At 32.0% G+C, this 18,570-nt stretch overlaps 1 protein-coding gene across 5 annotated transcripts in view; it reads left to right on the forward strand.

The window, feature by feature from the left end:
• CLASP2 (cytoplasmic linker associated protein 2) overlaps positions 1 to 18,570 on the forward strand; it is a 149,749-nt gene that overhangs the window by 43,914 nt on the left and 87,265 nt on the right. For all 5 annotated transcript variants that reach the window (XM_039843427.1, XM_039843429.1, XM_039843428.1 and 2 more), the window contains 3 exons: positions 301 to 447; positions 15,690 to 15,769; positions 18,229 to 18,321. In XM_039843427.1, the coding sequence (XP_039699361.1) occupies positions 301 to 447; positions 15,690 to 15,769; positions 18,229 to 18,321 (320 nt within the window). The remainder of the gene's footprint in view (positions 1 to 300; positions 448 to 15,689; positions 15,770 to 18,228; positions 18,322 to 18,570) is intronic.

Consider the following 18,570-nt stretch of genomic DNA (forward strand, 5'->3'; position numbering starts at 1 on the left):
TAGCAAAAAAATAAAAAATGCTTTTTCTTTCTTTAGAGAATATTATTTGGTTTTACATTTTGACTTTATATATGGGCAAGAAATATGATAGTATTGCAACCTGATTTTAAATTACACTGGGTTTTTTTATATAGTGTTAGCCAATACATAAATGCTTCTTCAAAGGAGTCTATTTTGTATTATATATCTTATAAAGTTATGATTTTATATATATTATAGCTTTATTTGATTTTTGAGTCCTACAGAAAATGGAACAAAGCTTAGTTTTCCTAAAATACATTTTTCTAATGCTTTGTACAGATAAAAGCTTTGATGATGAAGAATCAGTGGATGGAAATAGGCCATCATCAGCTTCTTCGGCCTTCAAGGTTCCTGCACCTAAAACATCTGGAAATCCTGTCAACAGTGCAAGGAAGCCTGGTTCAGCAGGTGGCCCTAAGGTTGCAGGTAATGTAAATCCATTTCAAATCTGATGTAAATCCATATCAAATCATGATTTGATATGGCCACACATAGCTAGAACTTTGGAGGAATATGTTTATTCATGACTGCAGTATGATTGCAGATCTGGAGAGTCTGTTGCAACATACAGAAGAATGTGCTTCCTTTTCAGAAATGTTTAAAATATTGTATATTGTTATTTCCTGTCAGAACATATGTGAATTAGTGTTTCCTTGAGCATATTTATTTTCAGATGCTGTTTTTAAAAGGAGATATTTAAGGGAGTCTTTTGGGTTTGTGTTTTTTGTTTTTAAGGAGAAAGCAGTTTTTTCAGAATTTGGCTATTTTCAATGCTATAGTTGTTAAAGAAATATTGATTTATGTGATGTTTTTTACACATTCATCTCAGTAGTGAGTCTTAAATACTCCAAATTTGGAAAAATGGTTGAAGGTACTGAGTGTATTGAATCATTTGCCACAATAGGAAATGGGTGGTGGTCAAGTAAAATTGCCTTAAAAATGGTTTCTAGATTAGATAATAATAAATAGAAAAAAAAGGTTTTATGCAGTTACGCTGGATATAGTACATTCTTTAATTCTATTAGAACTGTTTCTAGCATATTGTTGATCTTAAAATTTTTTAATGGGTTATTTTTTCATATACTAATTAGAAAGCCACGAGTACTTTTCAGGTGCTAGTTTCTGCCATGTCTTTCTGATAGAATGACTCCTATATGAGTAAAGGTAAAGATTTAATGCTAAGGGACATTAGTTTCTTTTTTTTCTTTCCTTTTTTTTTTTTTTTTTTTTTTTTTTTTTTTTTTTTTTTTTTTTTGGTTAATTTGTGTTAATTTGTTAATTTGGGAAAGAGATTTTTTTCTTATTTATGATGACTGGTGGGGAAATCAGTCTCTAGGATTTTTGCTTTTTTTCTTTTTGTCTGTCATCTGTTAAAAACAAAAAGGAATGACAAATAAACATATATTTTAACCAGGTTCTGTAAGTTGTGTTCTCTTGATCTTTCTATACAACCAAACATTATTTTCTAAGTCATATCATATTCTAAATATAAGGAAAGCAATCAGTAATATTTCATTTTAACTATCTTTAACTACTATGTCATATAACTAGCAAGAAAAATGGTATGGTATATGTATATACATGCTAGTGTATATTATTTATAAATATATACATGTATTTAATTATATATTTACATGTATATAAATAAGTAAAATACTTTGAAATAGAAATGTCTCATTGATTTCTCTGGATATTTTGAGTCATTTACAATTTCATATTTTAATTTTAATTGTTTTCTTTTTGTTTTGTTTTGCAATTATAGGAGTATATTCCCATCAAATGTTAAATATAGTCTATTACACATTTTCTATTATGCATTCTTATCTGTGGTAAAACACATTTTCTATTATGCATTCTTATCTGTGGTATATGACAGTCTATAGTTTCTTTTGTAACAAGGCTACCTTTAGTTATCACAAGGGGATTTTATTGGGCTAATTTTGGGTTATAGATTTCTAATCTATGATATGATAATTCATAAAACTGTTTTATGTGACTTAAAATGGATTAATATTTGAAATGCATGGTGATAATATTTTTATGACTCTGAACCAGTGGTTTATAATTAGCTCTGTTTTTCATGTTTTACTTTCTTTTTTAGACAAAAATTCAGATTGTAGTTTTACCTACCAAAGGTCACTTAATTCTGATGTTAATCAAACTGATAAAATCAGATATTCTTTTTAAAGAAACTGAGACTTTAAATGCCACACCCCCCCACCCCACCCTTTTCTGATTTGTAATCCTACCAGATATGAAAATGTTGGGTAGCTTTCATGATTGTAGTCATTAATCACAGATTATATCACCTAGACAATGGCCCTTTTGGTAAAAATAAGGGAGAGACCTTCATTCCTTCATTCCTTCTGCTTCTTTTGGCAGTTGCAGATTTATTCTGCAGTTGTTTTGTTTATTTGCCACTGCTCATTTAGGTTCGCTCCCTATTTTCTATCTAAGAAAAGAGCTACTATACGGAGGATATTGATATTCCTTCAGAAATTAATGCCGCTCTTGGCTGTCAGTCCTTCTTTGGAAATTTAATTTTAGATTTTCTGTTTTTGGCAGAGGCTTACTGATTTTTCAATTAGTCGTAGAAAGTTTTCTTAGAGTTGTAGAATCTTTTAGTTAGAAGGGTTATTGGGAGTCATATAATTCAATTTAGTATTAAAGTATAGTAATCTCTTTCAAAATATTCCTGATGGATGATTATTCAGCATCTGATTAAAGTTAATATGTGCTCATGTATTAAAACTTGGAACAGAATGTACCTGCAGTACCACTACATGTAGAAATCACCAACTGATACATTATGATGTACTTTCTTCCAATTACTTTTCCAATTACTTCTACATGCAAATATTTTTGTAAGAGGACAGAATTGGCACTATTTATTATGTAGTTTTGTATACATTTTTCTTATATCTTACCCTGAACTATTCGTGACTAAATAATATCTATGTTGCTTTCAGTATTTTCTGCTGTTATAAACTGTGCCATTATTCCTTTATGTATATCTTTCAGCACATTTTCATCATTTCCTTGGAATAAATTTTCTAAAGTTTACTGAATTAAAAGGTGCAGGGATTTCTCATGTTCTTTCAGTTATAGTGTCCTCAAGAGAGGTTATAAGTACGTTTCAATTCTGGATAAATTAATTTTTTTTAATACATTAAAATCTGCTTCCTTGTAACTTAAACAAGGAGGATGAATTATTTGTTATCATGATACTTTCAAATACTTGAAGGTTACCCTCTCTCTCTTTATAACTATTCTGTTTCCTAGAAGTTTATATACATTTTCTTTCTCATAAATTTATATGTAATATAATGTTAATTCAGTCCAGGCATTTCATTTGCGACTCCTAGCTATATAATAAACACATAGATATTATTGGTTCCTAATTAAAGGAGTACGGTAGGTGAAGGTATATAATAGTGGTATAAGCCAATCAGAGTTCACTGAGTTTAACAAATTTCTTTCAGATAAGATTACCAAAATAATAAAGTGAGCTGCTTTGGAATTCTGACTGAAACTTTTGAAACGTTAGAGTTGAATTTACTTCTCCCAGAGATATATGTCAAGATTAAAGAGATGTATGCTATTTTTAGCAAAGTATCCTATCTAATTAATTAAAACTAACAGGACTTGTGTTTAATCTTTAATGTGTGTTAGTTTTGCTTTGTTTTTTGGCTCAGTGTTCCAGCCTGTTCTCACATTATAAATGTGTGGTCTTTAAGCCAAGAAAAATCAAAAAAAGAGTTATGGGTTGCTTCATAGCAATATATCATTATTTTAAAAACTCACGTGAATGTCAAAAGTATTACTTTTATACTTTACTAGTTAGAATAAAGTGAATTCCCTGTAGTCTACTTTCTGAATAATATTTGTAATTTCATTATAGGAATTTAGGTAAACACATTTTCTTTTGGCTTAATGGCTTGGAATACAATTGCTGAAGGTACTTGATTGTTTAAAATACTCATTTCTCTATAGTATTTTAGGTAATATTTTAAAAAAATTATTGAGTGTTCTTACATATATTTTTCATTTTCAAAATCCCTGAGTTAGATACTTTTTTATCCTGATTTTATTGATGAGCAAACTAAAGTTTGGAAAAGTTAAGTAACTTGCACAAGGTCATGCATGTCATAAATAGGCAAAGCATAAAAATCACTTTGCTATACTGCCACCCACACTAATATCACTGGTAATAAGGTAAATAAGGATTCTCCTAGATTCAGTAGCTCTGAGATTATAATCTACAGTAATGATCAGCATCCATAAATAGCCATTTTAAAGCTCAGCTGTTATGATTCTCAGAAAAATAGAATATTTGGAAATAAGCATGTAGTTTTTCATTGTAAATAGAAATGATTTTTAATATTTTCTTGTTGAAATTGCCTTTTTAAAGTTTATTTTCTGAGTTATAGTATCCTTATTTCTGTACCATTTATTTTGGCAGCTGTTCTTTTTAAAAAATAAAGATTAAATTAGAAGATGATGTAATCATTATTGTTTATTACTAATACTAGATTTTGAAGTTAGTGATTTGTCATTGAAGCACATCATTGGCCACATCATCAATTCTCAAAGTTCTGTTGTTCTCTCTCATTCACTCAAGTGAACTCAGTATTCTCTCATTTCCACCTATTATCAAAGACAACATTGAAATGGTTTTAACTTTGAATTTTTATAGTTAGGTAATTACCACCTTTTTAAATTCAGTAGTACTCACTCATCTTTAGCATATTTTATATTTTACTTTATTTATGTCTGACCTGGAGTTTTAAGAATGTCTGAAATATCTATTTTCCACAAATTATGCTGATCATTCCCGTTTTTTCCTGTCACACAAACACTGAAGTTGTTTTTTCTTTTAAACAAATAAAGATCATGAGAATCAGTATATATTTAATAAAATAAATCTTAGAGAATTTGTTGTTTAATGTTGGAATCCAGTTTTTTAACTGGTAAACCTCAATTTCCTATTTTTGAACTTTATATATAACCAAATAAGTTTTCTGTTTGTGTATTTTGTTTTCTTCTTCTCTTCTTCCCCTACTGACAGCAAAAGATACTAAACCCAGAAGATTTATCCCTCATGATCTGATCCCGATTCAGATGAAGAGACCAAGCCTCCGACAGTTAAATGATATATCTAGGATCAGATAGTTAGCAGAGATGAAACAAGAACCCAGTGCTTGGCCCACTCACTGTCAAGGGCTTCTTGAATCATCTCTGGGTCATCCACTAATATTGCATGTGATACTTATTTCTTATTTTTATTCCATATAGCAAAACAATATGACTTACATTTGGAATTTAAGGAATGGCCACTCACCATTCAGTCTTAAATTACTGTGAATCTCGTATCATTGACTATCATCATAAGATGCCCTAGTGCTATCTATGTTAACTGTGGTTTTAGATAAAATATGATTCGAGTAAGCAACAGATGTTATTAATATAAATTAATAAGTTACTTAATTGCCTACTATGTATAAAAATTTATGTTTTACTGTATTTTCTTTGACCTCCATTTTGTTTTACCTCTTGTGCAAAACTTGGAAGTGTTAAAGAAATTTCATTGTGCAAGATTTATTTTTTGAAGCATTCAGAATGTTTAAGAGAGAGAAGAAAATAGTCAAACTATTTTGACTGAAATTTATAGGCAAACTGAAGACCCACTATCTCCACAGATAAGTTATTGTCTTTATCTGCAGTTGTATAGATCTTACTATGTGCAAGGCTTCATATTAGGCATCAAGGAGACCATATGCAAAGTTCAAGGTTTTAAACTTTTGAAGATAATTACAATAACTTCCATTGCTCATTATTCGACCAAGCAGTGTTAATATTGTTAGCATTTTGGTCTTTCCATACTTCATTTGCCTATACTTTTTAACTGAGATTTAGGTATTACAAAATTATATATATAGTCTCAGGTAGGCAAATTAATTCAAGGTTTGCCTCAGAAAAGAGTGAAATATCATTAATATAGATTGTGCATGTGAGGAATTTTCCATTAGTTAGACTCATACTTGATCCATATAAAGTTTGTAATAATTATAATTCCAGGCTTATATTTATCACATACATTATAATGTAGTTGAATTGGTAAGAAGCATTATTTCTATGATGGACATGTTGTGAATTTAAACTAATTTTTTATTAACTTGTTATTTTTATTTTTTAGAACTAATTTGTATGTTTTTTACTAATGAAAAAATTAAAATGCAAAATTTGATTTTTTAAAATATAAAAGGGATGCTCACCATTAACAAGTCAAACGATAGATGTTTGAAAAAATCTTTAATACTAGCTTGTCTTTTTAATCCCATTGCCTTGAGGTAGCCAGTTTTAAATTTAATAATGTATCCTTCCATATCTTACTGTGTTCATTTATGCAAATATTCAGGTTAGATTTTATTTTTGTCCACATTAAACATACTAGTAAACACTTTGCAACTTGCTTTTTATTTTATTCTTTTCTTTACAAAACATCCTTTCATCCTTTAATATCAAGAATGAAAACTGTCGTATTCTTTTAATAGATATACAGTGTTCCACATTTTTGATATACCATAACTTAATAAACTATTTCCCTTCCAATATCATTGAAGTTGTTTGCAACTTTTTCTTAAAAAGAATGCAGAGCTCCATGTACTTATATATTTGGACATTTGAGTGCTTCTAAGCTGTAGATTAGATTCTTCTAAATAAGATTTCTTGATCAAAGGTTCTCTGTTTTTTATTTTAATAAAGACATTACTTTACCTTCTCCAGCATTAAATATAACAGCCTCATTAATTTTTGCCATTTTGATGGGTGAAAAATAGTGCATCTTTTAATTTGCATTTTTCTATTTTTCTATACAGCTGTCTATCTGGCCATGGGTTAGCAAATACTTTCTGAAAGCTTTTAATGTGCTACTACTTTTGTAATCTCTGGGAAGTGACAGCGAACTAAAACAAAGACCCTGCCCTCCTGAAATTTATATTCTAGTGAGGTTTAGAATATCTAAATCCATTAATAGTAATTAGCATATCCTCTTCTGTGAATCACATGTTATTTGCCCATTTTTTTTCTTGAGCTGTTTTGTCTTCTCACCAATTTGTTATAATTTTTAAAATATTAGGCCTTTTACTCTTTTAATAATAGTTGAAAAATTTCCTCGGTCTCTTCTTTGTCTATGGCATTTTTATATCAAAATTTTAAATTTTTCATTGCGGTAAATCAAATATGTCATTTTCTTTTTGACTTCCAAATTTCCTCTCTTGCAAAAAGTACTGTTGTCCAGCCCCAAGTTTATACAGATAGACTAATTTATTCTAAAACATTAATTATTTTACATTTAGTTTATTCATATTATTTGGAATTTATTTTTGTATAAGATGACAATATTTTCATTTTAATTTACTTTCTTCCTTATGCATGGCCAATTAATGTCCATACTATTAAATAAAACATTTTTCATTGAATTGAGATATTATTGTATGTATTTTGATTAGTTTCTGTGGTTTCTTTTTCTCCTGATTTATTTATCTCTACTTGCTCTAGCTTTATACCGTTTTCCCAAACTTTTTATCATGAAAAATTTGGGGCAGAGTTGACATAAAGTGAACACTCATCACCTAGATTTAGTAACTAACATTTTGCCATATTTGTTTTAACTCTCCTCTATAGATATAATCCCATACATATTCTTTAAAACTCAACAATTGCAAAGTAAATTGTAGACATTATTATATTTTAGCCATAAATATTTAATATACACCTCCTGAGACTTAAAGGCATGCTCCATTATAACCACAATACCATTATCATATGCAAGAAAATTCCATAATATTATGTATAAAAGTCTCCTTACCAGTTTTTATGCTCAAGAAAGACATCGGTATTTTTTGAAGAGTCTGGGCCGGTTGTCTTTCATATTGTTCCATTTTCTAGATTTGTCTGATTTCTCTGTGATGTTATTTAACTTGTTCCTTTAGCCCTTTTATTTTCTGTGAATTTTTTCTTATATACTCGCCTCTTTTTAAGCACTTTTCTTCTATATTCAAATTTCCTTAAGTGACCTAAGCATATTTATTTATTGCAAGTGATTTTATGGGACCAGTAAGAAAAATTTACCCAGTTTCATAGTTCAAGAATGCCCTATTCTGTTGGTGTAGTGAAATGTAGCTTCTTTGCTAACTTATTTATGGGGGGCTTTCTATCTACTTCTGATTCGGTGATACGTCTTATTTCAATAGAGCCTTTATCTTCATTCTTCATTTTCTTTATCCACCAAGTTTCGAAAGGATATCTCCCTCTTCTAAGTGCTACTTACCTGTAATACCGGGAGAACCTTAGTTGATGTCTGTGTTCCACCACTACGGGGATCCTTTCATTTCACTGAATTCCCTCAGATTTTTCTCTCCTTTGAGGACTCTGTAGTTGACATTGCTGGTCTTGGATGTTTATATTTTCCCAATATAATTTATAATTCAATTTGTAAATTAAAGTTTAAAGTATTGTCTTAGTTGTATTACAAGTATGTGCTGTGTGTAATTTTATTTACTCTTTTTTGGTCTCTGTGTCTTTGGGAGTATTTAGTTGAACATTTGACTTGAATTTGGATGAGGACCACTTTCCCATAGGGATCAGAATATCTACTAAAAGTTTTAATATTTGGTAAAAAAATGCCTTTAAAAAATTACTTCAGCATTTTCTTGAATTTTAGGACATTATTATTGAGTAGTTTCCTTTTTCCCCATTGATATAAATTCTTTGTCATGTATCAAAGTTTCATATATTCATGGGTCTGTTTTTGAACTTTGTATTTTGTTCATTTGATTAGTTGGTCTGTCCCTGCACTAAACCTAATTGTCATAATTAGCTTTGTAAATCTCAATATCTGATAGTGCAAGTACTCCCTCCCTTTACTTCTACAGTGATAGCTCAACAGTTTTCGGCTCATTGCTCTTCTAGATTTTAGAATCAACTTGACAAATGCCACAAGAAACCCTCTTGGAGGCTGATTTTATTTATTGCATTACTTTAGAAAGACTGGATATCTTTATGATACTGAATCTTCCTGTTCATGAACACAGAATAGTTCTCTGTTTATTTTAGCATTCTTCTTTAATGTCTCATTAAAGATTTATTATTTTTCTCCCTAAAGTTTTTCACCTTTTTTGTTTTGTTTTTGATTGGTTTGGTTTTTTCCTAGATACCTCAAAATATTTGTTACTATTGAACACAGTATTTTTTTAGTTATAAAACTATTGAAAGAAATTTCAAAAGGCATAATTAAATGAACATACTACATTCCTGGGTAGGAAGACAATATTACAAAGTTCTCAGTTCTCACCAAATTTATGTATAGATTCAACATATTGTCTTTTATTGAGATATAATTGACATACAGCATTACAGTAAGTTGTACAACATAATGATTCAATATTTGTATATATTGCAAAATGATCACCACAGTAAATCTGGTTAACATTTATCACCAAACATAGTTACAGAATTTTTTCGTTGTGATATTAGTGAGAGCATACAGTGTTCCTCTTTACTCTGACTTATTTCACTTAGCATAATGTCCTTAAAGTCCATCAACATAGTATTTTTTTAAGTTAAAATTTCTAACTTTGCTGCTCATGCATAGAAATGAAATCGATTTTTGTATTTTGATTATACAGCTGTTAACCTTGCTAAAGTTTAATTTTTAAATGGTTTTATTGTTTATTATTTTGAGTTTTTTTGTCTATACCAGCGTTTGTTAAAGTACAGCCAGCAGGCCCAATTTGGCTCTGCTATCTGGTTTTATAAATACAGGTTTGTTGGGATGTAGCCATACCCATTCATTTGTGAAAAGTTGAGTAGTTGCAGCAGAAACAATAAGGCCCTTGAAGCCTAAAATATTTGTTATCTGGCCCTTGACAGAAAAATTTTGCCAACCCCTGATTTATTCAGTCATGTCATCTTCAAATAATGGTGGTCTTCTTTCCTTCCTTTTCAATACATTTAACTTTTTTCAACTTGTATTCTTCAAAATTAGTTTTGCTAGGTACACAATTTTAGATTGATAACGTTTTTCTTCTTTAAAGACTTGAAAGATATTAAGATACCCTCTCAGGTTCCCGCTGTTGCTTTTGAGAATTTTCTTGTTTCTTTCTAGGTGGTCTCTTTTTTCTCTGATGATTTTGGTGTTACGCAGTTACACCCAAAGTTTTGGGTGCCGATTTCTTTTTATTTATCCTGTCTGGGTTATTTCGTGCATTTTGAGACTATATAGATTCCTGGTTTTCATGAATCTAGAAAGTTCATAACCACTCTCTTTTTAAATATTGCCTTTCTTCCAGTCTCTCTAATCTATCCTTCAAGTACTCCAATTAGTTATATATTACTTTTTCATGCTATCTTCCTTATCTCTTTATATTTTTCTATTTCCCTATTTTATTATTATTATTATTTTTTTATTTTGCCACATTTTGGGTGACTTATTCAGGTGTATCTTTCAGTTCTCTAATTATTCTTTCTACTGTTTAACTTTTCAGTCAAGTTCTTTTCTTTATATGTCAACAGTTATATTTTTCAAGTCATTCCATTTTTTCCTCAAATTTATCTGTTCATTTCTCATGCCTTTTATTGATTGATATCTTTATGATTCTGTACACATTATTTCTTTAAATGTTATATGCACATTCATTCTGTAGTCTAATTAGACATTTCTAACTTATATAGTCCTAAAATCTATTCATTGTTCCCTGTGACTCTTGGCTCATAACTGTATACCTTCTTGTATATTTGAACTTGAGTGTGAGCTCCTTGCCTGAACTTAATTGGTGGGGGTCCTTTGGGCCCAATTGGGGATTCTGTAAGTTTTCCTCAGAATATTTATTCCTTCTTGAAGCTAGTAAATCACCAATCAGGAACCCCTTCAGCATCTTTTAGGTCTTGTTTCAATTGGAGAATTCTAGGTTACTCTAACCCCACCTGTTGGATCGGGACTCTATTTTTAGATGGAAAGAGCTGCAAAGTCACATTATTCAAGGAGCATTTAAGAATGAGAAGAATTGTTAACAGCTAATCTTGCAAACAGTCTACAATAGTTTGCCCTCTGACCCCAATTATTCCATTCCTCTCACATACAAATTGCACTCATGGACATTTCCCAAAGTCTCATCTTAATAATAGTATCAGGCTCAAAGTCCATGATCTTATGTTCTGTATCAGGTCTAGATGCATGTGAGTGTTCTCTGGTGTGGCTCCTCTCCATCCAGAGGCCTGTGAACTAAAAAGATTTTTTACTTGCACCCTACACACTCAACATACAGTGGTGGTACCAGGTCAAGATAACCATAATAGACTTTCATTCAAAAAGGGGAGGAATAAGAAGTTCACAGTAGTCACTGGTTTATAATAATTTTGAAATCAAACAGAAACATGTTGTTAGGTTCCCTTACAAGGCTTTCCTCTGTGCTTGGTTCTACCTCTTAAAATCTTTCCATCTTTTACATAAAACTATCCTTTGTTTTCAACTGAGTATCTTTTTTAACATACTTCCCTTAGAAAGTTGGGGATGGATCCAGAAGGCTCTTACTTTAAACTGTCTTTTGTTAGTGTAACTCTCTTTAAAAATTATGGATTTTGTATGAATTTCTTAGGGGTTCACGCCGTATTTACTTCTATGTTGTTTCTTCATTATTTCTTTCTCTTCATTGCTCATCTCTTCACTGTAGCATAAAATGAACTTGCCCTTTTCCATTGTTGAGACTTTATGTTCCTTACTCCTGTATCTGAAACATACTGCTTTATCCTTTGTATCCAGCACTTCACCTTATTAAAGACTAACAAAATAGTTAAAGACTAAGTAGAATGGAGTTTTCTTTTTTTACTTAAACCTCTTAAAGTAATATTTATGAATTTCTGAAAGTGCCTACTTTAGCCAGTCTAGAAGCATGGTATCCCCTGAATGTCAGTATCCTCTTCTCACCTCTTAACCCCAAATGCATGTGATTACCAGTTAATGGTAAGTTCTAAAGCAGGGATCAGCAAATAGTAGTCCATAAGCCAGATCCAGTCAACTGTCTGTTCTTATTTCACCCATGCGAGCTAGCAATTTTCTTTTACATTTTTAAATGATTAAAAACATTGAAAAGAATAATACTGTGACATGAAAACTATATGAATAGAAATTCAAATTACAGTGTCCATAAATAGAGCTTTATTGGAATATAGCCTTGCTCATTTACGTATTGTCTGTGGCTGCTTTCAAGCTGCAATGGCAGAGTTGAGTAGTTGCAACAGAGATGATATGGCCCAAGAAGTCTAAAATATTTACTATCTGGCCCTTTACAGGAAAAATTACTGACTTCTGAGTTAGAGTAGTTAGACAAATGGGCAAAGCTCTTCTGTTTTAGCCCATTCATATCTTCTAGTGTGATTGTTAACCCTGTTATATTTGTAAGAGCTTTAGTCAAGTTGTAAGCCTTACTCCTTCAGCCCAGCCTCTATTTGTGTTGCTGCTCTCAAACTTATTTTATCTAAATACATCTCCTGTTGGTATGTACACTTTTGCAATAATATTTGATATTATTTGATATTAGGGCTCATTACTTCTTTTGTCTTTCTTATAGTATCCATTCTCCTTGCTAGTGCTAAAAGTATTTTATAGTATTCTTTAGGTAAATTTTAAAGCTGTATCAAAATAGAATGATGATTGTGATATGACACAGTTCATTCAACAGATTATTCTCTTATGCAAGGATCCTTTTTCTACTTTGTCGGCCAAACAAAACCAAGGTGAGGGGAAACATTAGGCAAACTAGGTTTGTAGAAAGGTTTACTTGTAATACATACAAGAGATAAGCATGACTAGAATGGGGGACTCGGCATGTCCTCTGTCTTTACACTATTCACATACACAGTACACTCCCATTGGCAGCGGCTTTGCTTATACAAAGCAATTCTCAAGGGTAAGAAGAGTGAGGTAGATTGGGGTCAACTATTCAAACCATGCAAGTTCTTGCCAAATTGGTAATACTCATGTCCAGGTTTGAAGACATAATTTTCACATCTGAGACAGTCAGTCATAAGGCTGAATTTAGTGATATTTGTAGTCTTTTATTTTTGTACTTTCTGTTAGGACTTTTAAAAGCCATTTAACTTATACTCCCTCTCTCCTCCCCACTAGCTTATTTGGCCCTACTTATAAGACAGAACTTATTGGGTATTAAAGGTGGTATTGTTAGTGCGAATTGTGACTTTCAAAGTAGACTTTTTTAATATATGTCCTTAATTAATGGCACATTTTTTCTGGCTTTATTGGGATTTATTCAGATATTCTGCATTCCCTTGAAGGTTTTTTGACATTGTTCTGTGGCTGGTGGGTTAACATTGTTGGAGTTAACATTCTGTCTACATACGATACCTTTTATGAACTGCATGTACACTGTAGTGTCTCTTCATACTGATCTCTCCTTCACTTCTCCGTTCCTTCGTAAACCGGTCTTCCCCTCTGTACTTCAGCACACTAGGTTGTCAGGTGGCTCTGCTCTGGCACATCTGCACGTGTTTCCTCTACCAGTCGAAGTATGTACTTTCCAGGACTCAGTTGCTTGTTCTCAAACATCCCTAATGATTGCTCTTGTTATTATAACAAAGTAATTTGCAAGAAGTGATATATGAGTGAAGAAAATATATTAATGACTGTGGAAAGTTGTTTTTATGAAAATTGTTAAATGTTTAGGAACTACTTGTTAAGGACAAGTCCCTAAAGAAATTTCTGTTCAGTGGCCTGTGTAAGACAGTTGTGAAAGATTGGGAAGCAATTGTAAAAATCGAGGCTTCTGCACTCTTATTAGGGAACCCACTGTCAAAAACAATAAACCCCATATTAAGAGGTTTGTAAATGAATACAGTATAAGATGTTAATATAAGTAGGTATCATGGGTTTTTTTTTGTTTATTTTCAGTTAATCATTTACTAGGAACAATCACAGGGATGGGGTTGAGAATTTTATTGTTTTATTGGATTTTTTTCAATATCTAGGGAATAACTAATTTATTTACTCTTATAATTGAATTTTTTATACCATGCATTCATTTCTCTTTTAGTTTATTAAATTGTCATTGCTTTTAATTTGCAGTATCACATTGCCTTTCAGCCTTGTTATGTTTTTCTGTGGTCTGTCCCCTATTGCTGTTAAAACTCACAGAGATGTTCGAGGTTTTTTTTTTCCTGTCTTTTTAGGATGAGCTTCTTACATACCTTTGGGAATCCCAAGTATTTTTTTTATTAGGATGATGTCAACTTTTAAAACCCAGTTTTGAAGTATTAATACTCCCTTGGGTAGATGATAAACTTAATTGGGGAGATATTTTTATTCTAATTTTTTAATTGGAGAGATTTTTAAGTTAATTGTCCCTTGGGGTTTACATCTTGCGAAGTTGAAATCCATTTCATATTTTGAATTCTTACCATGAAGAAATAAATACATAGAGTTAGAAACTAAGTACCAGCTGTATTAGCCAGGATTCAGTTAGGAGATGGTAACTCCAGCAGTTATTTTTACAGTGAATTTAATATAAAGAACTCTTAAATGGGTATTGATGAATACAGAGTGTAAAAAGAGAATACAAAGTATCATGGAGGTAGCAATTACAGTACACAGTTCCTACCCCTAGAGCTGGAGGAACAAAATGAGGAAGTTAAAATTAATAAAACTTAGATGCTTAAAGGAGGGACCCTATGGAGTCTTGACTCAGACCTCTGAGTAGGAAGTACTAGCTAATTGGTGTCTCTGATGGGTGCAGTGAACTGGTTTAAGTGAGTGTTAGAGAAACTGCAAAGTGGAACCAGGTGCTGCTACTGAAATGAGGGTCCTGCCAGAACAGGAAGCAGTCAGGAAGGAGCTTCCAGTCTCTCTCCAGCACCCTCCACTGACAGAGTGTAACAAGAAAGCACTAGAATCTACAGAGAAACGGTTTGCTTAAAACTAGGCCAGGCACCACAGGATATAACATAGTGGCTTTGGAGCCAAAAGACAATAGTTTAATTACTGGCCCTTAAACAACAACTATCTATGAAGTGTACTTTTTATTGTCTGTGCAATACAGGAAGATTTATTTGCATATTTAAATTTAATTGCAAGACCCTCATTTTTTTGCATTTGCTCTCTCACCACTGCAGCACATACAAATCCTCAGCCTCATTTCCATCATTATTGATATTTTGTGTCATTTAAAATTGCTGTTCAGCTTTTAAAAACCTGTGCATTATCTACATAAAGGTGAAAACTGAAGCAATAGGTTTGAAAGAAGTGACTTAGTAAACAAGTGGAGAGTGAGAGGACCCAGAACTAACCCTTAAGAAATCCTTTCACCTGTACTTCTTGTATCCTTGCTATTGCATTGAACAAGGGATGGTAGAGCTCTGTTCTTAATTTGGATTTTACTACCAGCCTAGCCTAGTATCCTGTAGAGAGTTAGTCAACTAATACTAAGTATTTGGACCTCTATGAAAGTTGTAGATTTTTTAATACTTTTTTATAAAATAAAATGTCTCTTAAAGTTATGCCTTTGTTGATATCAAAAGAATTATATTTTTCATATTATTTTTGATGCTAAAGTTCTTAAAAATAAACTTTAAAAAATAAATTTTCTTTTAATTATCAGGTGCTTCTAAGGAAGGAGGTGCCGGAGCAGTTGATGAAGATGATTTTATAAAAGCTTTTACAGATGTCCCTTCTATTCAGGTAAGGATACCAGTATATCACCCATGACTATCACCCATATACCTCCTCATATGATTATTTATTATTGTCCCTGAATAATTTTTTTAAATGCATAAGCATAGTTGTTTATAATGATTATCAAGTATAATGTACATAATTGTGTGTGCTATATTTTTATACGACTGGCAGTGAGATAGGTTTGTTTACACTGGTGTCACCACAAACACATGAGTAATGCATTGTGTTATGACCTTACCATGGCTACAGCATCACTAGACAATAAATATTTTCCAGCTTCATGATAATCTTACAGGACTACTGTGGTATATGTGGTCCATTGCTGACCAAAATGTCATTACGGGGTGCATGGCTGTATTGTTCTTCACATTCTGATTGCACCACTAGTTATTATTAGATTCATGTATATATACTTGATATTTCATAATCATTGTACATATCATGAAGCAAATTATGTATGCCCATTAAACCATTTATTTCCAAAATTTATTAAGCTCCTAATATGTGGTAGACACTTGTCAAGGTTCTGGGTCTTCTCACTCTCCACTTGTTTACTAAGTCACTTCTTTCAAACCCATTGCTTCAGTTTTCACCTTTACATAGATAATGCACAGGTTTTTATCTCTAAGCCAGACCTTTTTGAGCATCAAAATTATTTCTCCACTGATTTTTTATTTGACATCTCCTTTCAGATGTCTCAGAGGCATTTTAGACTCAATCTGTCTGAAATTGGACTTGTGATCTTGCCCTTACCAACCTACTCTTCCAGTGTTTTATATGTGGAAACAATTACTTAATCAGTTACAAAAGTCAGAAACCTAGGAATCAGTCATTCTACTGCAACAGACCCCTTAGTTGTGTTCAAACTTCTTTTGTTTGTAATACCCCCTAAAAGAATGTTTAAAAAATTATGTATCCCTTCACTAAAGTAAGTTTTTGAGTTCAGCTTTTTCTCCTTGTTGGGGAAAGAAAAGGAGCCTTTTATTATTTTCCAGAGTAATGCATCATAATACGATTAGGAATAGTATAGGGACCTGCCTTTCTTCTGAAATATGGCAGGAAGACCATTATGAAGGGGAGGCGAGAGATAAGAAAAAACTAGCTTGGACGCCTTCAGGAATCATTCTCTAACAGATTGTTATCTGGTTCCCCTTTCTGCCTCTTCGACCTGCTTATGTCCTCCTGCTCCCCTTTCTACCCTTGTTTTGAGGATGTGGTTGTTTGTTTTGTTTATTAAGTAAAAGAAAAATATAATGGCTCATGAGTGTGAAAGCTATAAGTAGGGCAGTTATGATGAAGGTATCTGATACCACTCAGATGTTATCACTGGGACTATTTCTCTCCATCTCTCATTGTTGGATTCCTCTGTATTGTCATCCCTCATGGTCAGCAACATGACTGCAACTGTTTGAGCCTCACACCTTAACCAGCCTTTGTTTTCTGGATGATCCTATAAAAACTTGTGAAAGTCACTCTGATTGAACCGATTTAGGTCTTATGTCCACCTCTGAACCCTGACTGTGATGTAGAGAAATACTGTGTACTCATTGACTTAGGCCTGGATCATCGACTCTTCTCCTGGTCCCCTTTGTACTCTGATCTTGTACGCTGGCCTTCTCTTAGTTTTTTTCTGTCACAGAGCCTTTGCACATGCTTTTTACTCTAGGGAAGGTTAATCTCTTTCCACTTTGCCTATGATGTTCCACTCATCCTGTAGCTCTCAGTTCAAGCTTGACTTTCCTAACACTAGTTCAAAACCCCTATTATATATAGACTTTCACAGCATTGCTTAATTCTTTTTGGATGGTACTTTCTATTTGCAATTTTATATTTTATATATTATTTTATTGTTTTTTTCTCTCCCTGACTAGATTATAAGCTCCAAAAGGCAAAGAACATGCCTATTTTTGCATAGTATCCTTAGTGCCTAACATAGTACATCCCTCTTATGTGAATATTTGTTAAGTGAATGGAAGTATAATGGTGTTTTACAAATGGTTGGCTCCAGAGGAAACAAAGCATGTAGCTATCCTGGCCACAATCTAGCATGAGGGGAAGGCAAGAGACTAACTTAAAACATGTTCTTTTGCAATATAAGTGTATAATATGTGTATGAATGCATAGATATGTTATATCCTGAAGTCATTTTGAGAAATTAGGTTGGGTTTTATTAATTAGAATATTTACATCTTGTTTTTAAATGACAAAGCATTTTAAACATTTATTTGAAGTTACTTATGTGCGGAGAAATAGCACAAGGGTAACAGGTAAGGAAGACAAAGCAAAGCATTTTATTTTATCATTGTCTATAATGTATTTCCATTCTCCATGGAATGTGCTAAAAATGGTGCTAGAATGAGAAATAAATAACCTTATTACTTGAAGGTTATTTGAACAACACAGCATAATTTTGATATTGCTTATGATAAGAAATATTAATGTTATAATATCACATCTTTAAGATCTATTCTAGTCGAGAACTTGAAGAAACATTAAATAAAATCAGGGAAATTTTGTCAGATGACAAACACGACTGGGATCAGCGTGCCAATGCAGTAAGTTTTTTATTTTTTATTTTGTTACCCCTCTCTTCAATGTTCTTATTCAAAAACATGGAAATTCAATAGTAATAATACCTGGTATTTCAGATATTTATGAAATAGAGAATTGATAGGTAACATTTCTTTCTGGAAAATACACTGAGATAATAGGCATTTCTGATTTATAGTCAATTTTCACTGTTTTGCTAATCTCAACCATTTGTTAGTCTCTCCACATGTGCTACTTTTTGACTGACCAGGAAA

This window comes from Pteropus medius, unplaced genomic scaffold (assembly GCF_902729225.1).
Source record: "Pteropus medius unplaced genomic scaffold, Ma_sr-lr_union100, whole genome shotgun sequence".
Taxonomy (NCBI): domain Eukaryota; kingdom Metazoa; phylum Chordata; class Mammalia; order Chiroptera; family Pteropodidae; genus Pteropus; species Pteropus medius.